We start from the raw sequence: 23,402 nt of genomic DNA, 5'->3' as shown, positions 1-23,402 counted from the left end.
TTTTAGGTACACATCCTGTTTTATTAATTGCTTATACTGTTCTTAGAAATAATTAATTACCTATAATGGTCCTCCAATATACCACATCCCCTTCCCATGTTCCCACTCTGGAAGGGCATCAAGACCTCTCCCTGACAAATGCTGACAAGGTGGACAGTGGAGGAACATGGTGCTCACTGTGACAAGGAAATCACTTTAAAAGACTGATATATATATTAATTTAAGGTCGCCAAGGAATTCAGCTATGTAATTCCTAAATGAAAACTCAAGTCAGCAGTCAACCTTTTATGGAGTTTAATTACAAACAGGATGAAGAAAGGAATTAGAGATAGAGAGAGAGAGGGAGAGAGAAAGGGGAGAGAAGGGAATAGGGCTTAAATACCCCTTCTGTTTAGGCTGGGCCAAAAGGCCCAAGCCCTTAGATAGCTGGGGCAAAAAAGGAGATCAGTCCCTATTACTCACGTGACCAAAATGGAGAAACAGTCTCAGGGGCCTCCACCTCCAGCTTCCTTCAGAGCCAATCCTCAAAGCACCACCTCTCAGACCAAAAACCTCTCCAACCAACCCCCCCAGTCCTCAGACCCCTCTATCTTTAAGGAAACCCTCCAAGTTCCCTCCCCTCAGTTCTCACATCTACCAATCACTGTCCATGTCTTCCTGCCAGTGGCTTTGCACATGTCTGTTGAAGGTCATATTCTCAATAATTAAATCTTGATCCTTTGCTGCAGCCCTTCCTAAATCCTGTTAGGACTGAGTGGGGTGGAAATTGTATTTTCCAAGACCTGATTCTGCCATTCCAAGTATCTCTATTGTATCAATTCTAAAATCAATCATGACTCAAAGAAATTCCTGTTCTACGCTTAAGCATAGGTCAAAGCCCTTTCCATTGTTCAGCAAAAGGTTTCTGTCCTAAAGTAATCTTAAGAAGGGAGGAGGAGGAACCTCCCATGCCAATGGGGTTCACATTCCAATAGAGTTCCCACTATCAATAGGAAATTTTTCAAGTATGAAATTTCCCAATGGTGAAATTTCCAACATTTATAAGTCTAAGAAACTTTAAGGTTTACATCACTGAGGCCCCCAATCTTTGTATGCTCCTTATTCCCTATGACATATCCCCACCTGAGTTTGGAAAGGGAAATGCTAAATTACCAGACTCCCAAAAATACACCAACTCTCATCCATAGAGGAAGGAAGCTTCACTTCTTAGGGAAGTTGCCACCCTATTGTGGAGCTGCTACTCCATGCTATCTGCTCCAGAGAGACTAACCTACTAGCCCTTGGGCTTATCCACCAGCATTAAGGCTACCTGATTAGCCCCTAGACTATTCCACCAGCTCTATTAGGCTATTATACCACCAAAAATCACTTCTCCTTCAAATAAAATTTTTTCTTATTTCTGGACTGAACAGAGTTTGCGTCTCCCATTCTTGGGGCGAGATGCTGCTACAAACTTGGGTGTATTTCCCCCATGTCACATGTACAAAATGGTGACATAATAATTAGAGAGCAATTAGTCTGAAAAAGATCTGGGGGTTTTATAGTAGTCTTCAAGTTATGAATGCCGAATGTGATATTGCAACCCCTAAAACTAATGTGATCTTGGATCATATCTTCTAAGAATAGAGAAAGTGATTGCCTTTTGTACTCTGCCTTACTCCTTATATTGAGTATTATATTCAATTCTGGGTTACAAAGCACAAGATAAAGACATGTTGGAGAGTATCCAGAGGAAGGTAATGAGAATCATGAATTCAGTCCATGTTATATGTTAACAATAATGCTAACATTTATTGAAGTTTGCAAAATGCTTTACATATGATCATTAGTCAGTAGAACTTGAGACAGGGGGTAATAATGCTTAGCCTAAAGAAGAAAACACTCATTCAAGCATTTGAAGGAATGTCATAAAAACTAGGGAAAAAACTTTGACCCTAATGGGTGAGCAACAGATAGAGACTAGAAAGAAGCAATGTCAGGAAAACACCAAAGAATTTTGTTGTTCATTGACCAAAATGTTCCAGACTAGCCCAAATCCCAACCTTAAGATTTCAGTATCTCCCCACCACCACCGACAATCTCATATTGATGGTTCCACAAAGCACTCTGTGTGTGTGCATGAGAAAGAAAGAGAGAGAGAGATGAAGTAATATTGTTAATACAGAAGTTTGATATTGTCTCAAAATGTTTTAGGCAACCTTGAGAGCCTCCCTCTCTTATGAATAATGCTCTCTTATGAATAATGGCTTATGTTCCTCCACAGTGATGAATATTGTCTTAGCTTGAAGAGAAAAAAAACTGATTAAAATGTTGTCAAATGTTAATGCAGTCAAAATGTAATTTAATATAAAAAATGTTAAACAGGAAAAAGGAATTATCTTCTCATATATAAGTACCTACCCTATGTAAAAGTTCCTCAGATCAATTAGCATTATTAAGATAGAAATAAGTAATCCTATAACCTTAGCCCCAAATTACAAAAATAAATCAATCCCACAAACACACATATATACAAAATAAGATAAAAATAAAAATGCTATTGTTGTTCAGTCATCTTTGATGTTTCATGACCCCATTTGGGGTTATCATGTCAAAGATACTGGAATGGGTTGCCAGTCCCTTTTCCAACTCATTTGATAGATGAGAAAACTGATGTAAACATGGTTAAATGACTTACCCAGAGTCATACAGCTAGTAAGTATCTGAGGCCACATTTGAATGGAGGTTCTCCTCTTTCCAGGGACAGCACTCTATCCACTGCTTCACCTAGCTGAACTTCCTAAAAATTAAAGCTGTCTAGAAAGAGAATGGCCTGACTCAGGCAGTAGTGGGTTCCCCCTTATTCAAAGTCTTCAAGCACATGCTCCATTATTTTTCAGATGTATTAAGGTTGGGGTTCCTATGGGTTGGACTAGATAGCCACTGAAGACCCTTCCAACTTTCAAATTGTGTGTGATAGAAAATCATTTACCTCTCTGCCAAGGCTGAGGTAAAGATATTCTTTTTCTTCTAACTTTTTGTTCTTTTTTTAATATTTAATTCTTCCCTTAAATTTTTTTTTTTTTAGTGCGGGCATCCGATGTGTTGTTGGCTCAGCAGAGGGAGCACTGTGCACCTCACCAAATAGCACAGCTGTTTTTAATACAACTGGAACTGAAGGTAAGAGATATCCAGAGAATTACTAACATAAATATGAAATCAGGTTTATGATGACACCTTGTTTGAGATTTTTTAATCCCATAACTCTCCCTGTGTCCCATCTTACAAAGTTAAAAATCTTTGGAACACCAAATGGATTCTGTGTTTCATGTATTGGTATTTTTAGTGTTTTTTTTTTTAAAGTGACCTTTATAAGAGTGATCAGTGTTTTCAAGAGAAATTGAGAAATAATCATGATGATTGTTAGCAAGTATTTTTAAGAGAAATCCTTTTTCCCCCTGTTAGTCCTAGGCAGTTGACATTTGAAAGCAATGTGACTGTCTCTTTTTTTCCCCCACTGGCCTTATGTAATTCCTTTAGATTTTGCCTCAAATATTGGATCGTCATTTGCTGTGGTTCCAACAAGGTCCTTTGCTCAGTCAAATCCCACTTTCTCTCCCACTGCTTCCGGGACAAATGTGAGTATGAAAGTAATTTCACCTTTGTCAGCAGCAGCAGCAGCAATTATAACACCTGTTTATATGTGGTATTGGACAAAAAAGAACATAGTTATCTCTACTATATTTTTCTCTACTCCCAGAGTTGGATGAAGTGAATGTACTCCAGATGTGGCTTAATGTAGTTTGGAAGAATGTGTCCCCAGAGAGTAGTGTATAACTTAATTCAATACAGCTGGTTTCAGAGAGAAAAAACTTGAAAAATATACTTGGGAGGGGAAAAATTTATAAAAGTAAATTCCATTTTTCATTCACATGTTTTGTTGGGACCTACACTAGCTTAGATAAGCAATGTGACTGGTGAAATGACTTGACTTTTATACTGAAGTGGCTCTTTTCCCAGAAGAGGGTGATCCTAGACACCAGGATCAGAAAGGAAAATATATCTGAAAATAAAAAACTATATGCCAATGGGTTTTGAGGTTCAGAGAATTAATTAGTTGATAATAAAAGCTTTTTTATTTTGCTTCTTTCCTACTCCCCACAACCTGCCCTTCATTCCCAAATAGCCATTCCCTGTTCCCTTCCACCAGTTACTATAGCTTCTTCTTTCGCTCTAGTTTCTTCAGTCCTGATTCGGTGACTCATCCTGTATTCCTCAGCTCTTCCTTTAATCTTCCTTGCCTTGAGGCTCTCCTTCATTCCTCCAGAGCATCTTTTTCACTCTCCCAGAAATACATAGTATGGGTTTGGAAGCAAAATGCAAACCAAAATGTATTTGGCTAAATTGTGGGTCTTGTGTATAAATATGCTTGTGGATATATCTATTTTTTTTTAAATTGTGTGTGTGTGTTTAACTAGTGAACTTAAAGAACTAGGCAAAATAAAATTAAATATAAGATTATAAATGTTTCAAGAGAGGGACTTTTGTCTTTTTAGCACACTCTGCAAAAAAAAAAATGTTTGACTCTGTAATACTGGCAATAATCTCAGTGATACATGAAATGTTCTTGAAGACTGTACCTTAGAGTACATCTCTGTGAGCCAAAATTCTGACTTGGGCTATTACTTGTTTCAGACATTGTTGGTAGAAAACACTGAATGAATGGAAAATGAGACAAGAAAGTGAAATATAGGGCTTTATTAGGGAGCATTAAAATAGTGGATTGATGAAATGTGAAGAGTTGAAAAAAGACTACCTACAACCAGGAAAATAATATACACAATGATTTGAACAATATCAATCAAAGAGTAAAAACACAAAATTGAATGCAGCATAAGTATACAGAATAAGCCTGGCCTCAGAGAAGGAATGAGAACATGTACTTCCATTCCTTCACAGAAATGGAAGAGAAAGGATACAAAGCATTGTGCTCATTGTCAGACGTGGTGGCTGTATTGGTTAGATTTCCTGAAATGTTTTTTCTCTCTCTTTTTAAAAATTCTTTGTTCCAAGATATGACTTGATAAGTAGGGGAAGAAAATGGATACATTTGGAAATTAAAATAAAATAAGAACAAAAGATATTTGTAACAATTTTTCTTTAAGAAAAGGGATTACCTGTACCTGCTTTGCAAAGGAAGCATCTTTTCCTTCTTATAGTTAATTCAGTTAAATATTCATTAAATACTATACACAAGGTATTTTTAATGGGGAAAATGCTGTGTGAGGGTGCCTGGTACATAGTAAACATTCAATAAATATTTGAATGAATCAATGAATGCTCAAATCACAATACTATTAAGTAGTAAGGATTTTGGCAATTCCCTACTTTAATACATTCAATATATGGGACAGAAAGACCATTTAACCTTTGGTCTACAGAATAAAGAGATGATTAATTTGATATTTGCTAAATTATTTCCATCTTTGGAACTTAATATTCCTGATTTCCTCAGTCAGCTTTTGTGGGTACTTAGAAGGTAACTTCAAATTCAGCCTAAGACACTTACTCGCTATGTGATCCTGGGCAAGTCACAATTCCTGTTTGCCTTAAGGAAATATCAAACCATACTAGTATCTTTGCTCAGAAGACTCCATGCACAGTATGGTCACAAAGAGTTGGATATGACCAAATGACCAAATAACAAAAATTTGTCCCTGGTTGGTTCTTAAATTCAACCCTGACTGGATTATCAAATTACTCACCTTTGAGGTTCTCAGTTTACCGCTTTTGAAAGAATCAACCAAATTCAGGTGCGCCCCCTCTTGAAGAATACCAACATATAATAATTTGGTAATGCAGAACCATAGAATGTTGGAGCAAGAAAAGAACTTGGTCACTATGGAGCCAAATCTCCTCATTGTACAGCTAGAGGCAGATAAATGGATAAGAGGGATAGGGATTGGGAAAGAAGATCCACATTGCAAAAGTATTCTGTCCCCAAAGGACTCATCAGAGGGTTCCTTTAACTTATTATTTTGTTTTGTTTTTAAAACCCTTACCTTCCATTTTAGAATCAATGCTAAGTATTGGTTCAAAGTCAGAAGAGCAGTAAGGACTAGGCAATTGAGGTTAAGTGGCATGCCTGGGATTATATAGCTAGGAAGTGTCCAAGGTCACATTTGCAACTCAGGACCTTCCATCTCTAGACCTGGCTCTCAATCCACTGAGCCACCTACCTGTCTTGTGTTCCTTTAAATTATAAGCAATTTTGTTCAACCAATACAAGTCTATTTACATGCAATTTTTGTGAAAAACAACAAAATATAGGAAAATAGAACTAAGATTTCAATAGTGAACAATTGTATTGTTTATAGAGCAAAAAACCAATTGCTACATTAATCCTCATTACTTCTGAGTAAGACCACTGAAATCTGATAGATCAGGTGAAAATCTCCCTTTGGATTGAGTAACAGTCTAAATGACCCATCTCCATCATCCTTCGTGCTAAGGCAAATGCCTTGATAGGGACAATAAGGCAAAATCTCTTGACTGTGACTGGATGGCAGCTTTGTGTTTTCACATTTGTCTGGGGCAGTTTAGAAAGATTACATGGGATTGATTGTATTCATATATTACCAGGCAGTCTGCATCTTGTCTTTCACCAGCTGGGGTCAGGACTTAGAAATGATTATACCTTTGTGAACCAGTATTCACTTTCACTAAAGCTGCTGCTGATGGATAGAGCAGCAGGGAGTTTATACTTGGCTATGGAGTCATCATAAACAGAGTAATCATGTTTCTGGAAGGGGCTGTCTGGGTTCTCTTTGGCTGTAAATAGCTTCCTAGCATCTGCAAGAGGTAGATGCAGACTGACGGGCTGCCTGTCCCTATAAAATGGCCTTTGGGTTTTCACAGCCTCTGTGGTGTTTATTTAGTGCATGGTGCCAAAGCTTGAGGCACTTGTGACCCAGGGACATTTGAGGTCTTCTGGCAGTTAGACAGCTGTTAGTATTGGTTTTGTCTTCCTAAGACCTTAAGCATTAGGGCATTCACATAAATGAAGATTCAGAAGGCATAGAGAAGAGTAGTGGTTTGCAAACATGCCATTAGTTGTCCAAAAGAAATCATGTTCATGCTTTAGACCAAACATAAGACAATTGCCCTTTCCAGTGTGAGCATTTATACCTCATAGATAGGCAAGTATTATAAATCAGAGCTTGATTTGTTATCTTGATGATTGTCTAGACTTTAAAAATTTTTGGAAAAATGTTAACAGAGCAGATTAAACTTAAAAGTTTCTCGTGTGTGGCTGTTGTTTTTTTTTTTCAGAGAGCCTATTGTTAGACATTTCCCAGTATCTCCCTACTTTGGACAATTGTCCATGTACTGAATGCCAGTCCATCTACTTCACTCCATCCTAATACTTTTATATCTACTTTACTTCATTCTGAACTCCAACTTCAAAAACAAACTTCAAATACAAACCTTGGCTGGTTGGTAAAAATTGAAAGAATAAATCTGAGTCTCCTGCTTTTCAAAGATGCATCTTTGCCTTTGAACAATCTTTCCCTTTATTCCTCTCAGCAGGATATCACTTTCTATTTTCACAAAAGCATCATGTATAATAAGAATGACAGTTGAACTCAGAACTGAGTAATCTTGGTTGGTTCCACAGCTCTGCCATTAACTAGCTGTGTGTGTTTCAAGTCATTTCCCCTATTTGACTTTCAGTTTCTTTTCATCTGTAAAATGGTGGAGTTGGACTGGAAATTAATCCCTAGGATCCCTTCTGTCTCTAATCTTTAATGATTCTAAATAGTTAATAGAGGGGAAGCAAAGGGGTGCAGAGGATAGAGAGTCAGACCAGATAGGAGATCCTGGGTTCAAAATTGGTCTCAGACATCTCCTAATTAAGGAACCCTGGACAAGTCATTAAACCATAATTGCCTAGCCTTTACCATTCTTCTGCCTTGGAACTCATTAATATCAATTCAAAGACTGAAAGTAAGGGTTTTTTAAATATAGTTAATGGATATGTTGGAGGAAGTTAGTTGAAGAACTTCCAGCCAATTTTGACTCAAGAAAACTGATCACATCATAGACTACCAATATTAATGTGTATTAGAAAGCTCTTAGAAGGTCCCAAACTCTAGAATTTATGTTCACTGGCTAGCTGTGTGATATCCTCAAAACAAGAATGATCTAGAAAAACTTAATTGATGTTTATGTTCAGGCATAAGGAGTGATTGTATAATTTAAAGAGATTTCCAGAATCACAGAAACTCATGGGTTTGTAAGGGACTTAAATAGGAAGAAACTATACCTTTCTCAGTGCAGTCTAGAATAACATGAGATTTTTGGCTAATTACCATGTCACCTTGTTGACTTTTGTTGAATCTCCAATCTACTAAGACTCTCAGATTGTTTCTATAGGAGGTGCTGTCTAACTGCATGCTTCATTCATCCTTAAATTATAGAGTTAATATTTTTTGAACCAAAGTATAAAACTTCTACACATCTCTATTAAGTTTCATCTTTTTAAGATGGGTATCTTTCCAGTCTATTGAAATCTTTTCGGATCCTGATTTTATCATCCACTATTAGCTATCCCCTCCGACTTCATGTAGTCAACAAATTTGACAAGATTGCCATCTCTGCCTTCATCTAATCTATTGAATAAAATGTGAAACAGCACTGTACCAGTTCTTCAAGAGCCCATTTCTATTTGTCATCAACTTATTTCAATTTGTTGGATCATTCAGCTCACACATTGTAAAGGTGAGGTGATTTACACCAACACATTAGCACAGGGTCATGAGTTCCAAGTCAGAATGAAAACAGGCCACTACTAAAGGAAGTCAGGCTTGGGGGAATGAAAAAATTTGTTAAAATCTGAATTGACACTTCAGTGAGAAAGGGAAGCCCTTCCCTAGATTCCTGAAGCTCATTGCCGTAGCCACATTTTTATAGTAACTTAGGGTAGGTGAGTCCTTTTAATTGAACTCTTTGAACCTGTCTCCAAAGTCTAATCCCTTCCTACATGTCAAGCCAAGCAGTGGAAGATTTTGAAATCTGCATGCCCTGGTCTGTTTGCTGTCCTCATTTTCCACCCAACTATAAAAAGTTTGCAAGCAAGTTGAATGATCTGGGAACCAGGCACATGAAACTTCAGAAATCAGTCTAGAAGCAGCATGTAGCATCCAATTTTAAATGAGTAGTGCCAATATGTATGCAAAACCAAAGCTTCTAGTGTCTTCCAGGAGGAGGGACCCGCTAGCCTGCATCCCCAGAGTGGTTCCTGTTGGTACAAAGGTTACATTCCCCATATCTTAAGTGGGAGAGTTTTGAAGGCAGCTCAACATCTCACTCTCATGTGTGTCCAATTCCTGGGACTTCCATAGAGTCTGTGTGCATTAGGATATGAGGCCCATCAACTTGTCACTTTGAACTATGACATCAATACCCCACAAAGATAATTTCAGTGGATGATCCATTACAAGAATTGTTAGATTGCTCTGCAAACTCTGCTTATCTGTCCCAAAATATATCTCTCTAGAATTAGTGCTCAATAAATGTAGACTACAGCCCTGGCATATATCTACATACACATGTGTTATCTATTGATCTAAGTGTAGCATAGAAACATAAAAGTTCCAGATAGATATAATCAAGCAAAGAAGGCAGTTATTTGTGATCCAAGGAAAATTAATCAGGCAGACACATTGAGATACCATGTCATAGTGGTGGAAATAACACTGGACCTGAAGTTTAAAGACTGGTGTTCTTATCCAAGATCTACTGTTGACTGTGCAAGTCATTTCATTTCTCTTAGACTTAGTTTTTTCACCTGGCAATTGAAGGGCTTGGACTAGGTGTAGATAAAATTTTCTGTTTTTGTAAAAACTAATTCACTTTTGGAAAATCAGTTAATCAAATAGGGCAGCTCTGGATAGTGTGAAAACAATCCCTTTTTTGTGAAAAAAGAAATTGCAGAGATGTGAGCTGCTAATTTTGCTTTTTACTAGAGTCTCTAAGGAGGGTATCCTCTGACATAAAGAAGTACACAAGAAATATAAACTGCAAGGTGATCTTATACATTGTGTGTATGGTATGTATATATAGACAGCATGGCATTAGTTGAAAAAAGTCTCACACGTGAAATCCAAAGAACTGGGATTGAGTTCTGGCTTTGCAACTTATTAGCCCATTAATCTTGGACCAATTATTTGACTTCCTCCATGCTTCATTTTCATCATCTATAAAATGGAAGTAATTGGGGGCAACTGGGTGACTCAGTAAATTGAGATCCAGGCCTAGAGATGGGAGGTCTTAGGTTCAAATGTGACCTCAGATACTCCCTAGTTTTGTCACCCTGGGCAAATCACAACCCCCATTGCCTAGCCCTTCCAACTCTTCTGCCTTGGAATCAATACACAGTATTGATTCTAGGACAGAAGATGAGGGTTTAAAAAATAAATAAAAATAAAATGGAGGTAATACTTGTATTATCTATCTATCAATGATATTATTGCAGGTAAAACACTATATAAATTTGAGATACTATTGCTGTTCCTATTGTGGAACTGTCGTGGTGATCAAAAAGGGGGAATACAGGAATTTCCTGTTTAGACAAAAGAGATTTGAGAAAGCTATCATTATCACCATTCCTTTGGTTAGTCTGGGAAAGTTTCCAGAAGGAATGGGATTTTAGGACTTGCCCAAGGGTACTCAGATGTATATTTGTCAAATTCAAAAAACATTTTTTTTTACAGGCATTCATGTTGGCCCCTTTCCTGACAGTTTCTGCCCCTCTGATTGATTGCTTTTTATTGATTTAATGGTATGTTTGAAAGTATTTGTTCTTTGGGAGGTGAATATTCCAGCTTAGGCAGTAGTGATCACATTACTAATGTGGGAATGAGACCTTCTCAGACTTTTATTTCAATCTAGAAAGAAAGCTTTGAAGCTAATACTACTGTTTGCTTCCCTACTCACTAGTCAGTGGGGCAAAGAGAGGCATTCTAAAAAGCATTACAGAGTTTGGGGGTATCATTGGACTTTTTGTCATTCACAGTGCAGATAGCAATTTTGCCTAAGTGAAGTTGTATGTTGATCATAGAAGACTCAGACACAAAGCTCCTGACTTGCCATACCCAAATGAGAAGCCATTTTGCTGAACTTGATCTTGAAAGCTCTCTTGATTTCATCTTTTTTTTTGAACAGCTCACTCTAATTAAGGTCTGAGATCCAGAGCTCTTTAAAAGGCACTCCCATCCGTCTCCTTAGAAGGGTTCTCAATGTCATTAGCTCAGTTCAGTTACATACCCCTTGCATGTGTAGATCTGTCTTTGCACAGGATACAGAAAGCTCCATTTCCACTTAAGGGAGATGGGCAATTGCTTTGGGAACTACATTACAACAGGCAGAATGTTCTTTCTACTTTGGGGAAGCAGTTACCACTGGGAGAGCAATTGATGTCTGAGTACCTTTAGGGAGAGGTAAGGTCTGAGGCACTTAGCCTTCTATCTAAGGCTAAACTTCAAAAAAAAAGAGTTTTCAGTAACTTTATTTCAAGTCTAAAAAAGAAATAAAAAAGCTTTTGAAATGGAATTGCCAAGTAATGACTTTTGTATGAATCTCCAAATATTTTGTATTTATATTGTATTTACATCCAAATTATTGTATTTACATAAGTATATGTATATATATATATGTACATATATATACACATAAGTATAAGTATACATAAGTATAATCCCCGTTTGAAGTAAGACTTTACTTTAGCTATGGAAGGTGATGATTCTGAAAATTTAAGGTATAATCTTGTAACCCACTTGTTTAGAAGTGAGTCTTTCTGTTTCATAATGCACATGATTAGATTTATGGTGTAATAATTCTGGAGCCACTGATACATGCTAAGCATTTTGAGCATAAGAAGACCATAATTCCTACCCTCCGGAAGCTTCTATTCTAAGGGCTTTGTCCAGCCATCGTAAATGTCTTTGTGTGTGAGTGTGGATTATTCCTCTCTCTCTCTCCATTCATTATACAAACCCTGGGAACCTGACCCACCTTCTCATGCATTACTGTCATAGTCTCCCTTCTTGGATCCTACTTCTGCACAGTCAAAAGCTTTTGGAGAAATTATAAATTCATATTCTCTAAACCCACCTAGGGTCTCACCATTGCACTACAGTCCTTTTTTCATCTGTGAATAAATGCCCTATTTTACTCCCCACAGTGGCTTTTCATAGACTGTGACTTTAGAGCCCAAAGTTTCCCTAGAGATTATTTTGTCCAACCACATCATTTTACCGATGAGGATTTGAGATCCCAAGAGGTTGAATGACTCGCCCAATCTTACAGATATTTTAATTGGCAGAACCAGGAGTTGAACTGAGGTCCTCTGACTCTAATTCCAGAGCTCTTTCCATTGTAGCATGAGCTTTTCTGAACTCTTTCATCCTGCCCCTAACCTCGTGCCACTCAACAATTTTACTTCTTTACTGAGAAGACGGAAGTCATCTGTTCTGAGTTCTCTCGATTCCACTTCACCCCACTTCACAACCTTTCTAAACTTCTGCTACTCTTTGAGGATGAAGTTGCCCCTCCTTACCAAAACTAACCCCTTAGTTTGTAACCCCAAGCCCATTCTTTCCCTTGCCTCTGGTGGCTTGCTACATTAAATGTTATCCATGGCCCAAAGCAGGCATGCCCTTTCAGATACAGCCAATGTGTGAAGTTATTTTGCTCTACTATATTTGTTACAAGAGTAGATTTTTATTTATCAGGGCAAAGAACTTATGAGAAGAAGGAGGGCAATAGTGAAAGTGATATTTAAAAAAAGAAGAAAAGAAAGAAAAATCTGGCAATGATGCATTAAATATACACAGAAGAGGAGACAGCTAGCTGGCTGGGTGAATAGACAGCCAGGTCTGAAGATAGGGGGGCTTGGGTTGAAATCTATCCTCAGACACTTACTAGCTATGTGACCCTGTGCAAGTCACTTAACCTTTATTGTCTAGTCCTTACCAGTCTTCTGCATTAGAACCAATACTTAGTATTAATTCTAAGACAAAAGGTAAGAATTTAAGAAACAAATGCACAGAAGCAAGCAGAAGTAAATTCAGAAGTAGACACTGATGAACAGGGGCAGCAGCTATTATCATGTTTAAATGTAATATGTGCTTCAAAAATAATAGTGATAAAAACCATGACCCCTTCATATTCCAGCTCTATCTACCTATTGGCTCTTTTTACAATATTTACAAATATATTCAGGTTGTTATCATCCATCTAAAAACAAATCTATTTTTTAACTCTGCACCCATTTGCTGCTAAACTCCTAGCAGTCTAGTTTACACTCCCCTTTTCCCTACCAACCACTTAACTCCTTGCCATCTGGCTTCAAACTCCACCCCTCTAATGAAATTTCTTTCTCAGAGGTCACCAGTGGCCTTCTAATGATTAAGCCCCAGGGCCTTTTCTCAGTATTCCTCCTCAGCAATCAGCACTCTGGATGTCTCTTCTGGTTTTTGGGACCCAACACTCTCCTTCCACCAATTGCTCTTTCACTAATTCATTTTTTTTTCCTGGGTCCCTTCCCCCTCCACCCTACGAAGTTAGGATATCCACTATGGCTATCATATCCTCCTCTCAATACATTCTCTTCCTGAGTGATCCCATTTCTCCAATGAGTTCAGTAATAATCGCTGCACTGAGGACTTCAAAACTAAATATCTTTGAATAAGAAACAAACTTCACATTTCTGCTGCCATGTTTGTATCCAGAATTTCAAATGAAAACATGAACTTTTCTTCCCTATCCCAAACCTCCCTGCTCATCTTTCCAATGTCTCACTTTAGAGTTCCTGTTCCATAGAGGGCAGAATGTTGGACTTGGAGTCAGGAAGACCTGAGGCCAAATTTTTTTTCTTACATTTTTGTCCTTATTAGCTACACAACCATGGGCAAGTCTATATCTCTGGGCTTCAGGTTCTTCATCTGTAAAGTAGGGATAATATTTATAGCATTCATCTTGCAGGATTGTTGTGAGAATATGCATAGCAAGCATTTTGCAAACTTTAATGTACACTATATAAATGTTAATTATTATCATCATTATTATTGTTATTTCCAATTGTTTAAAGTGTGGTACAATGAATGAAGTGCTAGGCCAGGAGTCAGGAAAACTTGAGTTCAAATCCCGTCCTTGATACTTATTAGCTTATAATAATTATTATTATTATTATTAGCAGGTGATTAAGCAAAATGTTTTTTAAAACCCTATATTTGCCTCAGTTTCCTTATCTGTAAAATGATGAAAATAATAGCACATCTTCCCAGGGTTATGGGGAGATAAAATGATGTCATATTTGTAAAAGTACTTTGTAAACCTTAAAGCACTATGTTGTTGTTGTTGTTATTATTATTATTATTTCTCAGTCACCCAAGCTTGAAATTTCAGATCTTTGAATCCTTCATCTTCCCAAAAAGTCAGTTACTAAGTTTCATGAATTCATTCTCCCCAATATCTCTTGCCACCCATCCTTTTCTCTCATTCCTACCACCACTGGTTTACTTCGGTATCTCATCTCCCACCCAGACTATTATAAAAATCTCCTAATTGGTGTCCCTGGTTCAGGCTCTCCATCTCTCCAGCCTTTCTTTGCACTGGTGCCATCTTGCTAATGCATGGGTCTAAAAAAAAATAAATCAACCATCTTCCTTAAAGCACTTCAGTGGCTCCCCATTGTCTAGAAGATATAAACTCCTTAGTCTGATATTGAAGGTGATCAGCAAGCTGCCTTTCCAGCCTTACATTGCTCCCTTCAAGCCAAATTGGATATTACTCTTTGTTCCATCTAAAATTGGCCTACTGGCTTTTTCTTGAACTCAAATGGCCCCCTCCCCTTTCTATGGCTTCATGTATCATTTTCTCTGTGCCTGGAATGCTCACCCTCCTTATCTCTGCCTTTCATAACCCTCTTCTTTAAAGGCACAGTTTAGGCACCAGCTCATCTGTGAAAGTTTCTCTAATCCCCAAGTGTGAAAGTATTTTGTCTTCCCTCAAGTTTTTAAAAACACTTTATCTGGGTCTCTCCCTAGCACTAGTCACATGCTACTCTGTATTATGCTTATCTACATATAAGTCATATATACTCTTAGAATGTAAAGTACTTGATGATAGGCAGGGGCTATGCAGTTTGTTATCTTTTATCTCCAGTGTCTGGAATAGTGTCTTGCACATACTTAGATACTTAATAAATATTTATTGAATTGAATTAACTGGAATTTGTCAGCACACAAAAAGTTTCAATCTTTGCCCTCAGAGAGGTTCTAGTCTAATGTCTTCAGGCAGGGACTTTTTGTGAATAGATTCCTTTTCTTTATTCACAACACACACACAAAATATGTCATAGACACTATACTACTTAGGCTCGTAGGTATCTAGTTCTGAGAGAAGATTTAATTAAATATACTTATTTCCAGGAAGCCTTCACTAATTTTTTAAAGCAAAAAGTGATTTCCCACCTTTCTCAGAGCTTTCATCATGCCTTGTTCATGCTCTATATAACTGTATTTTGTTTTGAATTCTTTTTTTTTTTTTGCATCCCCCTGCTAGTCTGTGTTCCTAGAAATAGGGACTCTTTAATTTATCATTATATATCTCTGAGCTTGGTATACTGCTTTGTACATGATGTGAACTGTATCACTGTTTGTTGACTGAATGAAAGAATGATTGAATGAATGAATGAAACATGTTTTGAAGACCAGCACTGCCATTTGTTCCCATCAGTTTTCACAGCGGAAAGCCACTGCTGGTCGAGTGGTACACATCTGCAATCTCCCTGAAGGAAGCTGCACTGAGAATGATGTCATTAATTTGGGACTACCCTTTGGAAAAGTAACCAATTATATTCTCATGAAGTCCACCAATCAGGTTTGCTTATCTTTCTCTTTCCCTTCAGCTGTAATCTGTATTTTTGCATTGGAATATATGAAATCTGCTTAAAAGCAGAAAGAATTGTATGAATTTTGTATATATAAAAGTGACATTAACTAAAAAGTACCCCCCTTCCACATAAGAGCTGAATATTCCCAATTGAAAATTCACTTAAAGTTATTTTTTATTGGTTGAGATTTTTACATGAAACCATCCATCATCCATATTTCTTTGCCCTATCCTCTTTTAAGAGATTGTCACCAGTGACTGAAGTGGGGGGCTAAGATCTGTGACTGGTAGAATGAGATAAGCCCAAAAGAAGATAGATACATTGACCTTGGCCCCTTGAGCTCCATGTCCTAGTCACAGAGTTAGTACTGCATTCCATATCAGCTCCTTGAATGTGTTAGGCTGAATTTAGAGCCAGTCAGGAGCTGACTGGGAACAGGCTTTAGTAATTAGTCCTTTGTGGCAGCTCTCCTTTTTCTGTCATCTAGCTCTTCTAACCAAAGTCAGCACAGGGATGAGTGGGAAATGATTAGAGGATATATAACTGTGCCCACTTATACATGAGAAGCAGAACCAATGAATGATCTTGCATTTCCTGAGCTGCCTGGTACTCTGAGGACTTAGTATTTTTAGTTCTAGTTCCAAAGGCAAAAAAGTTTACACTAGGATTTTCCTTTACAATAAGGAGTTCAATTTCCTGACAGGAGTCAGAAAAGTCTTACTTTTCTGTCCAATTTAAGGTACACAGGAAAAAGCCTTTCCCCCCATGATGACTCTTAAGTGGACTTGGTTCTTTTTCCTCACCATAGTTCCCCATAAAATTTGGCAACTCAGTCACAAATTTCCCCCCTTTATTTTGCTCAAACTAAACACATGGTGTATAGTTACTCCCTTTACTTCCAATTTGAACACATTGAGATTCACTATTCTGCTTTGCATTAGCTATTTTTTTGCTTCTATTTGTTTGCTGGGGCCCAGCTACTAGAGTATTTTTATATAAAAATTACATAAAAAGTTGGATGGCAGGGTTGGGATTCTGATGTCTGCATAGTCCTCACTCTACTATGAGCTAGACCAGAACAGAGAATAAAAATATGAAATGAAAAAAATTAAGTATTTCATATGAATACCCCCCCCCCAATCTGTCACAAAAGATTCGAGTCAAAGGTGTGAGAAAGGCTTTGAGCCTACATGAGCTTGGAACTGCCTAATCACTGATGTCTTTTCTCTTCTACCCTCAAGGAAAGTAGGATCAAGTTAATTTCATTTCATTACATTTTTAAAAAAGCTTTTAGAATAAACAGGTTAAGCCAAACAAAATAGTCCGGTCTCATAATCTTCCCCACTATCCACATACACACCCATAGTGTTTTATTAGGGGAGTAAAAAAGAAAAGAAAATGTGAAATCATTAAAATAGTTTTCTTTCTTCTTGACACATAAGCAACACATCCCACCTCCAGAATTTGTAGGTATCTTATAACTTCAGTGACATGAATTTCAAGCTTGAAATCAGAAGGGATGAGTTTTAATCCAGGATTTTCAACTGCTTCTTTTGTGATATTAGGCTCGTCATTTCTCTTTTCTAGGGCTCAGTTTCTGTACTGACATGATTTCCAAGATCCCTTCAAGTTACAGCATTTTAGATTCTGCGATTTCTGCCTCCACAGGTGGTCAGGATTCAGATACAGGCTTAGAATTATGTCTCTAGTCACCTAGATCCGTCATCACTATCACTAATAATATGAAATGTCTAGTTCCAAAGATAAAATAGACGCCCAGTAAAGTCTATTTGATAGACTTGAGCTTCAGAGAATCACTTTTATGTTATGTCACCCAAGATGGGCATACATATTTAGGGTTTAACATGGTGTGAACTTAATAATAGCTGATGTTTATACAACACCTTCAAGTTTTCAAAGCATTGGACATACATTATCTTATTTCATCCTTTAACAGCCTTCTGAGGTAGGTACTGTAGGTAGTATTATCTTCAGGAAACAGACTTCGAGTGATTTAGTGACTTGTCTACAGTTATGTAGTTAGTATTTACAAAAAGTGACCTTATAAGCCATGTAGTTCTAGTCCCTCAGTTTCCCCATCTGTAAAATTCATATATACACTAGATGGTTTTTATAATATCCCTTCTAGCTCTAATTCTATAATATTATAAGTATCACTAGAGAATTTGAACACACATTTTTCTTCATACTAAGCCCAGTGCTTTCTCCAACATGCCATGTTTCTTTATAATAAATTACCATGAGATCATAGGATCAGTCCATCAGTAAGCATTTATTAAACCCTCATTAAAGCCAAGGCACTGTGCTATTTAGAGATTTTTTAAAAGGTTAAAAAAGTCCCTGACCTTAGAGAACTTATACTCTAATGTAGAATATATGTCAATAAGTATATACAAAATAGAGTGGAAGTCCTTAATAACTGAGGGAACTGGAGAAAGTCTCCTGCAGAAAACTGACTTTGAGTTGAGTCTTAAAGAAAGCCTAGGAAGTTAAAAGATAAATAAGAATATTCCAAGCATGGCAAACAATCAATGCAGGTATTTAAACTAGAAGGGACCTTAAAAGTCATGTCATCCAGCCTCACCTTATGATGGAGTAAACTGAGGCATAGGTTATAGATAATAAAGATGAGTTGAACCTATATTCCCTGACTCCAAATGAGGGATTTTTCCATTATACCATGAGATTTGAATAAGGAACAATTTTACAGTGTGACCTCTTAAAACAAGGTGCTTTTGATACAACAGTAATAATACCTCCTTGCCTGAGGGGCCAAGATTGAGCCTACTGGTGAAAAATAGAAAATGGTAAAATATGAGTTCAATAAGTATCTTTCTTTTCCTTTGTTATAGGCCTTTCTGGAAATGGCTTACACTGAAGCAGCCCAGGCAATGGTACAATATTACCAAGAGAAATCTGCTGTGATTAACGGTGAGAAATTGCTCATTCGGATGTCCAAGAGATACAAAGAACTGCAACTGAAGGTAAAGAAGGAAAGAGAGGGTTCTTGTTTTTGGTACCATGCCCATGCCTTGGCTGAGAAGGAGACTGCTCAGTGCCATTGTTCACTACCAAATATACCTCTTTCTTTACTTTTTTTCCCTCTCCTAATTCACTCTTACCACCTGCTCTTAAAATCCTGCTCCCTTTTTCTTTCTTCTCCCTGTTGGACTTTCCTTTCCTTAGACCTGTCAATGACTCCCATGGGCACTACTTAGCCTCAGTGGCTTCATCAGGGGGTGAGAGAGCTTTTGGATATTAGCTTCAGGTTGCATCCAAAATATCTCTGCTACAGATTTTCAGATCTGCCTAAACAGTTAAAGTTAGAAAGCAAAGACATATTTTTCTGTCTAGGTGCCAGCACTCTAACATGAGTATGTTTGCAAATTAACTAATGGATCCATCACTTTCCAACATTAGATACAAAATTCCTTTGCCAGCAGTTTGACTTGAAGCAGTCTCCTGTTATATTCCATTGATTTAAGAAAACTTATTGCTCATTTCAGATAAGGGAAAGATCTTTTCTATGCTTACACTCAGTCAAACTTGGCAGAAGTTGCTGTTCTCTTGGGATCTACCATCCAGTACTGTAATTTAATTTCCATACTGAATTCCCATTGGAATTCTAATTAGGACTAATAGCCACAGTTATCATCATCAAAACATAGTCTCCAGACTCTTATCTTCCTGGGAGAGAACTTAGGATCATTCCTCCACCCTCCCCCACCCAAAAAAACCCCCAAACCTTCTATTATCTGATAGGTCAAGGGTAGCCCTTCATTATGGAAGGACAGGTACCTTCTGGATATCTCATTCAGGACCTTTTTCTGGGATTCAGTGAAAATGACCACTTTTTTCACTTAGACATATTTTGGCATTCTGCCATTTCAAAGAGCCCTATAAATAAATTAGGGTGGCCCTAAAGGGGAGACCTTGAGTCTATGAGAGGAGCCTTTCTGTTTCAGGGAATTTCACCAAGTTCCCCCAAAAGGAACACGATTGGTTCCATTTCTCTATCCCTCAACTGTTTTCTTAACCAATGATTCCTAGAGGAAAGGTAAAGGAAAGGAGAAACAATCAACTGTCTCTTTTCTCTAATCAATCCCCATGTAGCTGGCAAAGTAATATTCTTTTTAAAAATTCAATTAAATTAGTTATTATGCATATATTTTAAATAATTTTTATTTTGTTCCCATGTAAAAACAATTTTAAACATTTATTTCTTAAAATTTTGAGTTCCAAATTCTCTTCCTCTTTCCTACACTCTCTTTTTTTCTCCCTCCCTAAGGCAGTAAGAAATTTGACAGAAATTTTACAGTGCACTTGTAAATCATATAAAACATTGGTCATTTTGTGGGAAAGAGCCAGAACAACAACAAAAAAGGAGAAGAAAGAGAAGAAATATAGTATGTTTTGGTCTGCATTCTGATTCCATCAATTCTTTCTCTGGAAATGCATAACATTTCTCATCATAAATAAAAAAAAAGTAATATTCTTAAATCACAGCAATGATCGTGTCATTCCACTGATCACCAAACTCTATTGGCTCTTTGTTTCAAGTAAGATCATATATAAACTCCTCTGTTTGGTATTTAATGCTGACCCTAACCAAATATCCAGCCTACTTTTCTCTTTTTCCTGTACTCTAGGTCCAGTCAGATTGGTCTTCTTGCTGTTCCTCTCATACACGACATTCCATCTCCTATTTTCATGCTTTTGTCCATTCTCCTCACTCCTATGCCCAAAATTCAATCTCTCCTCATTTCTTAGAATCCATAGATTCCTTTAAAACTAAACTCAGCCCCAATATCACCTCCTGAGGTTTCTCCCGAGTCCTGCTGCTAGGTCTCCTCCAAAAAGTCACTTTGTATTTATTATATATTTTGTATCTGCATGTGTGTTGTCTCTTTTGATAGAATGTAAGCTCCGTGAGGGCAGGGACTGTTTCATTTTTTTCTTTGTATCCCCTCTACCTGGCACAGTGCTTGCTATATAAAGGGCCCTTAATAAATGCTTGTTGATCTAGAGTTGATTGATTTCTCCTATTTTTACCATGTGTGACAGTGATTCACAAATATATATTGTGTCTCCTTCTAGATTGTAAACTCTTTTAGGGCAGGAACCATGGTCTTCTCTATTTCTCTATTCCACTCAGTACCTAGCCCAGGATGATGCACATAGTAGAAGCTCAATAAATGCCTTCAATGAATGTGAAAAAAAAAAGAAAGAAATAGAGAGAGAAGCAGAAGACCTGGAGAGGCATCTGAAGTGTTCCTCTTGCTCTCTGAAGGAATAATATGAAATTAAAGCTGTCCAGAGCAGAAACAGAAAGTTCTGCAGCTTCTTGCCAGAAATCTCATCCTCAGCAACAAGCATATATTGAGTGACTACTGAAAGGTTCTGTGGGAATCTGGAACCTCAGCCCTAAGAGCCTCACATTTCCAATAGAAGGAATCTCTGCAGAGAACAGAGGCATCAAAGTGGAGCCAATGCAGGGAGCTAGATGTGATCTAGGCAGCCTTTCAGCACATTGCCCCCATTTCTAAACTAAGAAAGTCGAAAATTTCTTGGAAAACATCTGATAAGCTGGTCAGTCATCCACACTTAGAATAATCAAGAGAGAATCCTAGCATGTGATAACAAGGAGAGTCATTGGATATGAACCAGTCCAAACTCTTCTCCTTCCTCCTCCATGATTTTTCAGAGGAGTAAGCAGACCCAAGAAGGGGAAATTTTTTTTTAAGTAAACCTTTATCTTCCGTCTTAGAATCCATACTAAGTGTCAGTTCCAAGGCAGAAGAGCAAAAAGGGCTAGGCAATTGAGGGTAAGTGATTTGACCAGAGCCACACAAGTAGGAAGTATCTGAGACTAGATTTGAACCCAGGATCTCCCATTTCCAGACCTTGCTATCTATCTACGAAGCTACCCAGCTGCCCTTAGGAGAATGATTTTCACAGATTCATACAAACACAGCTCAATGTGCAAAAACTTCATGGCAAAGTGGATAAAGCTAGGCTTAGAGCCAAAAAGATCTGAGTTCAAATCTAGCCTTTGACTAGTTGGTGGCCCTGAACTATGTCACATAACCACTCTTTGCCTTAGTTTCCTCATCTGTGAAATAGGTATAATAATAGCACCAACTTTCCGGGGTTGTTGTGAGGATCAAATGAGATCATATGTATAAAGCACTTAGCTCAATCCCTGGCACATAGTAAACACTATATAATGTCAATTATCATCATCATCATTATTATTATATGAGATAATAATTGTAAAGTGCTTAGTACAGTGCCTGGCACATAGTAAGCACTACATAAATGTTAAGTATTATCATTATTATAAAAGGCATTGTGAAGGGGTGCAAAAGCACCAGAAACCGTGGTCCTGCAGATTACAGCATTTTCTAATTAATCTAACCCTTTGTTAAGATGCTACAACATATATTATCTCAGTGACGATTCACAAAAACCCTGTGAAGTGGGAGCTGTTATTATTCCCATTTTACAGATGAGGAAAGTAAAGGTGAAAAGTTAATTGACTTATGTAAGGTTGTGAAATCAGGCCTTTCTAACTAAGTTTAGTGCTTTATTTAGTGTGCCACCTAGTTGCCTCTAAGGTGCAAAATGAGACATATATTCTTAGACCTGATTAATGTGGGAATTAGTTTTGCTTAATTATGCATATCTTTTACAAGGGTTTTTGTTTTTGTTTCTTTTTTCCACTTCCAGTGACTGGGGAGGGGGAATAAAGAGAAGGAAGGGAACGAAAAAAAATGCTTATTAATTTGAAAAAAAATAAATAAAAATTTCAAGTATAAACTATTTTCAGTAGCTTACAGTATAGTTGAAGAGATAAGACAAATGCCCAGGAAATTAACCAATAAGACTACTCTGAGTTCAGAGGAGGGGAAATTATGGTGGCTCGGAGAAGGAGTGGGAGGTTTCCTACAAGGAGAAGGATTTGAGCAGAATCTAGAAGCCTGGGGAGGTTCTGGCTAGGTGGCATAGAAGGGAGAGCATTCCAGGAGGGGAAAATAGCACAAATCAAAGGCAGAGACGGGAAAACACAACAATAACAAGAATGAGGAGATTTTGATGGCACACATTTCAGAGGTGTTCTATGTGGCTCTGTGGCCCTTGTAATTAAAAATGGGCATTTCTGTGTTTCTTCTCAACATTCAAAGCTCTTCTTTGGGGCCTTATACCAACCCCACAGCCTTTTATAAGTGTATCCCTGGCAAAAGGTAGTTCCATTCTTCTCTTCATTTTTTTACATGGATAAAATAAGATCTCTAGCATCAAAGTGACAACCCCAGGAGCCTGAGCCAGATGGACAGAGCCAGTCCTGGGCCTGAGCTTTCAATGACTAGTCTGGGGAGGAAGCCTCCAAACATTACCACTTTACTGTGAAACTGTCCAGCACTTCCTTAGATCCAGCTCCCTT

General features: G+C 37.6%; 1 protein-coding gene across 5 annotated transcripts in view; it reads left to right on the top strand.

The window, feature by feature from the left end:
* The window catches only part of RBM20 (RNA binding motif protein 20), a 243,365-nt gene that overhangs the window by 188,894 nt on the left and 31,069 nt on the right, over positions 1-23,402 (top strand). For all 5 annotated transcript variants that reach the window (XM_007479029.3, XM_007479028.3, XM_056820201.1 and 2 more), the window contains exons 4-7: positions 3,068-3,159; positions 3,520-3,617; positions 15,781-15,924; positions 18,811-18,942. In XM_007479029.3, the coding sequence (XP_007479091.1) occupies positions 3,068-3,159; positions 3,520-3,617; positions 15,781-15,924; positions 18,811-18,942 (466 nt within the window). The remainder of the gene's footprint in view (positions 1-3,067; positions 3,160-3,519; positions 3,618-15,780; positions 15,925-18,810; positions 18,943-23,402) is intronic.

This window comes from Monodelphis domestica, chromosome 1 (genome assembly GCF_027887165.1).
Source record: "Monodelphis domestica isolate mMonDom1 chromosome 1, mMonDom1.pri, whole genome shotgun sequence".
Classification (NCBI taxonomy): Eukaryota; Metazoa; Chordata; class Mammalia; order Didelphimorphia; family Didelphidae; genus Monodelphis; species Monodelphis domestica.
This window is presented reverse-complemented; position numbering and strand designations above follow the sequence as displayed.